This window comes from Prunus persica, chromosome G1 (genome assembly GCF_000346465.2).
Source record: "Prunus persica cultivar Lovell chromosome G1, Prunus_persica_NCBIv2, whole genome shotgun sequence".
Taxonomy (NCBI): Eukaryota; Viridiplantae; Streptophyta; class Magnoliopsida; order Rosales; family Rosaceae; genus Prunus; species Prunus persica.
In genome coordinates, this window is record NC_034009.1 from 14,336,747 (window position 1) to 14,340,298 (window position 3,552).

General features: G+C 42.3%; 1 protein-coding gene across 2 annotated transcripts; it reads right to left on the reverse strand.

The window, feature by feature from the left end:
• Positions 283 to 3,552, reverse strand: LOC18792494. 2 transcript variants are annotated; one of them, XM_007225059.2, is made up of 2 exons: positions 3,004 to 3,552; positions 283 to 2,389 (listed from the first exon to the last, which is right to left on the reverse strand). In XM_007225059.2, exon 2 carries the CDS (start codon positions 2,384 to 2,386, stop codon positions 434 to 436), a length of 1,953 nt encoding a protein of 650 aa, XP_007225121.1. In that variant the 5' UTR covers positions 2,387 to 2,389; positions 3,004 to 3,552; the 3' UTR covers positions 283 to 433. The 2 variants fall into 2 exon arrangements, with proteins under 2 accessions (XP_007225121.1, XP_020409753.1); XM_020554164.1 differs by having other exon boundaries at positions 283 to 2,424; positions 3,004 to 3,551.

Below are 3,552 nucleotides of genomic sequence, written 5' to 3' on the forward strand. Positions count from 1 at the left end.
CGTCCCAATAGCAATATGAAATCATGGCAAAACTAATTTGGGCTCATTATTGGCACAATCTTAGGCCTTACCCAAGTACTAACCACATCTCTTTCGACCAAACAATGATCTCTTTCGGGCTTTGTTTATTCAGCAATCGATTTTATTGGGCCTAAGTTTGACTTTATCCAAGGTTAATAAATTGGAAATTTACTGGGCCTGCTTGTCAAAACTGAGATTAATGGGTTTCTATCTCCCCTTCTCTCTCTCCCAAAAATGCACAAAACTATAAAACATGAAGGATCAAGCAAAGGACTCTGGGATGCTTTTCTACTAAAAGGTTATCCACCAAGAATTAACACTGTAGCATCAACACCAACATCAAATCCACGCACAATTTTTTTTTGTTCTTTTTTTTTTTTAAATTTTATTCATTGAAATACTTTCCTCTCACCTAACGGGAAGAAGAAGAAACAAACTGTCTGGGTGCGCTAAAAAGATCCTCTCCTTCGAATGGGGAAGTCCAATCTCGAGAACCCGCAGCTGATGCTTCACCATTAGCAGCTCCATCCTGCAGTCCCACAAAGGAAACAACATTCATGTTTGAGGATGCCGTTCTGATTCCAGGCTGACCACCCAACCCAGCAGGTTTTGGATCATAGAAGTTGATATTGCTCTTCATGATAGAAGGGAGTCCTGTCCACAACCCGTTGGGCCTTGGCGAAGACAGACCTCTATCCAAACTCCAGTCAATGTTGGTATAATCTATATGTCCACATGAGCCGCCACCAGCATTCCAGTCTGCCGGAGCAGATGCCCCTGATGAGCCAGCTGAGCCCAACCCTGAGAAGAGTCCAAGGGAGGAAGCAGCAGCAAGTGTTGGAGATGCACCTGCTCTACTCCATATGTTATTCCCTCGGCTTGTTCCAGTGGGATCAGCTGGGCTGCTTCCAGGAACAAGCTGCTGCTGTTGTTGATACTGAAACTGATGGTACATCTGATTTGAACTCAAATTGCTAGGAATGTGGGGCAAAAAACCACTGGACCTCATCATTTCAACACTAGTAGAAGGATACCAATTGGTAGCGGATCCAGGAGGCGATGAACTCATACTAGTGGTAGCAGATACCAATTGCTTTGTATTGACAGACTGAGGACGCTGCATCATAATAACGGGTTCCCTCACAGTTCCAGGCTGAAGGTTCTTTAAGTCGCCCCCCACAGCTACATAACGAGTTTCCGTCTTGACTGGTGGAGATGAGACCTGTAAAGGTGATGCCAACGAATATGAAACTGAAGGATTCGATGCAGAATTTGACCACCTTCTCTCAGCAGGAACTGGTATCTGTTGGGGTTTTGCCCACTCCATCTTTGGCTGTCCTCTCTTCAGAGGCTGCAGGGTTTTACTTGTAGTTTCTATAGACCCTCCAACTGCAGCTGCTTGTTTTGTATAGTTAAATTCCTTATCATCCCTTCTTTGTTGTATAGTAGGAAGAGGATTTGGTTTTATTTGCGGCCTCAAGTTCTGACTAACAGAAACTGGAAGCTTGCCATTAGTACCAGTTGGAGGATCACCAGTTTCTTCTGGCTTAGGTGATACAGAAGGTGGATCTTGCTTTGATGCTCTTAAGCTTTCAGCAGCCTTCTGAAGATCACCCTCACAGGCTACAATAGCTCTTTCAACCTCCTGTTTTGAGCACTTGAACCTTGCTTCCATATCAGCAATCCGAGCAAGTTCTTCTGATATGTCAATTTTCAAATTACCCCCACCAAAGTTTTGATCCCTTGGCTTATCTGCATCTTCACCACCTTCAAAAAGCCATGCTACTGATTCCTCTACTCTACCTTCATTCAGGATGAGAGCCATGGTTGCCCGCTCTTGTGAAAATCCCATTGCCACAAGCTGTTGGGCAAGTGCTTCTAGCTTTCTTGACATGAGATAACCACTACATCGTTCATGCAACTCCTGAGCTCGCCGCTCTTTCTGTCGCTGATGCTTCCTTTCATTCTTCTGACGGATTTTCTCTCGCTTGTCATTGTCAGCTCCCGGTACTGCTTCCTGCTTGGTAGGAGGATTAGATGCCTTGTCTTTATGGTCTTCCGACTCACCTGACCAGCTACCATTATTGGAAACAGAATCATACTCAGCTCCAGCAGCAACCGAGCCCCCAGAATGGTCATCTGTTTCATCTATGTTGCGGAAGCGACTATTACTGTGAAGAGGTGATGCAGAGGATGTTGGTGACAATTCAAGGGTATGGAATGTTCCTAAAAGTGGATTGTATGCACTAGCTGGGATCCCACTACTTGCATTAGCAGGCCCCGTTGAAGGCTTTAAAGAAGGTGTCTGGGCTTCTTTGCCAGCCTTCTTGTCCTTTGATTTGGATCTGGACGATGCTGGAGACATCTCCTTCAAATTGAAAAGCAAAGCAAACACAATAAATCCTGCAGCGTTTGACATATAGGATTTATCTATTCAGTACAAAAGAAAAATAGTATATTGCACGATGTTGCTAACAAGTTGCTCTAAGAAAGCAGCATTTCGATACCAAACTAAACCAGGCATGTGTATAGTTTACCACCACAAATACAATCACCAGAATTATACAATTTAAGGTCCAGTTACACAATTCCTTGAACATTTATGCAGAATTCCATCCAAACCCACATTTTCTTAGGCGCAATTCACGAACATAAAAAAAAATATTGGATGTAAGAACCGAATCAAACCCATCAAATCCACGGTCAGTTTGGATTGGCAAAGATACGCCAGTCTTGAACAAATCACGAATTAGACGGTTCAAATCGAAACAAAATCTGACCCAAAATCTCCAACTAACCCAAATTTCCATTTCTTGAACCAAACAATTACGAACCCAAATCAGAGAATACCACTCACAATCCAACCACGACAACAATTAAAACAAAAGGAAGAAGAAAGAGAATTGAAATTCTTAAAAGCACACACACGACGACAATTCAAGAACCCAATTGAGACTGGAGAATTGATTTGGGGAAGCCTACCTCTAGTCGGTGATCGCTGTCGATCTCAAGAGTGCGTTCGCTTTTGGGTTTCTGGATTGAAATGCAAGAATTTGACGCAATTGTGTTCAACGATTAAGGCGAATCAGAGGCCCAGAGGGGAGAGAGCGCAGCGGTTTGGGCGATGAGTTAGGGACTTAGGGTTCGGAATTTTTATTTTTGTTTTTATTTTTATTTTTCGAGTATTTTGGTTTTGGGCCAATACAAATAGTTAGGGTTAAGGATTGGAGAGATTGAGGACTTTTAAAAGTTTGGGGAAATGATTTGGTGCTGGGTGTCATAGCCACACCGGTGTCGGGGATTTTTTTTTTTATTGCAATTTCTTTCTTTTTTTTTTTTTTTTTTTGGTTACAACAAACTGTTTATTACTTACCCAAACTGCTTTTCCTGCATATATATTGTCATGTGTATTATCTACCTGGCTTTTCCCCAAAAATATTTCTTTACTGTGATTTCCCTTCATGTCGATGTAAATTTCATAGGTACAGTGAATCTAAAATTTGATGAATTTGGATAAAAATTGTTTTCCTA

What these genes read in the sequence shown, in the direction of transcription:
- LOC18792494 (XM_007225059.2), bottom strand. Translation starts at nt 2,386, where the DNA reads ATGTCTCCAGCATCGTCCAGATCCAAATCAAAGGACAAGAAGGCTGGC.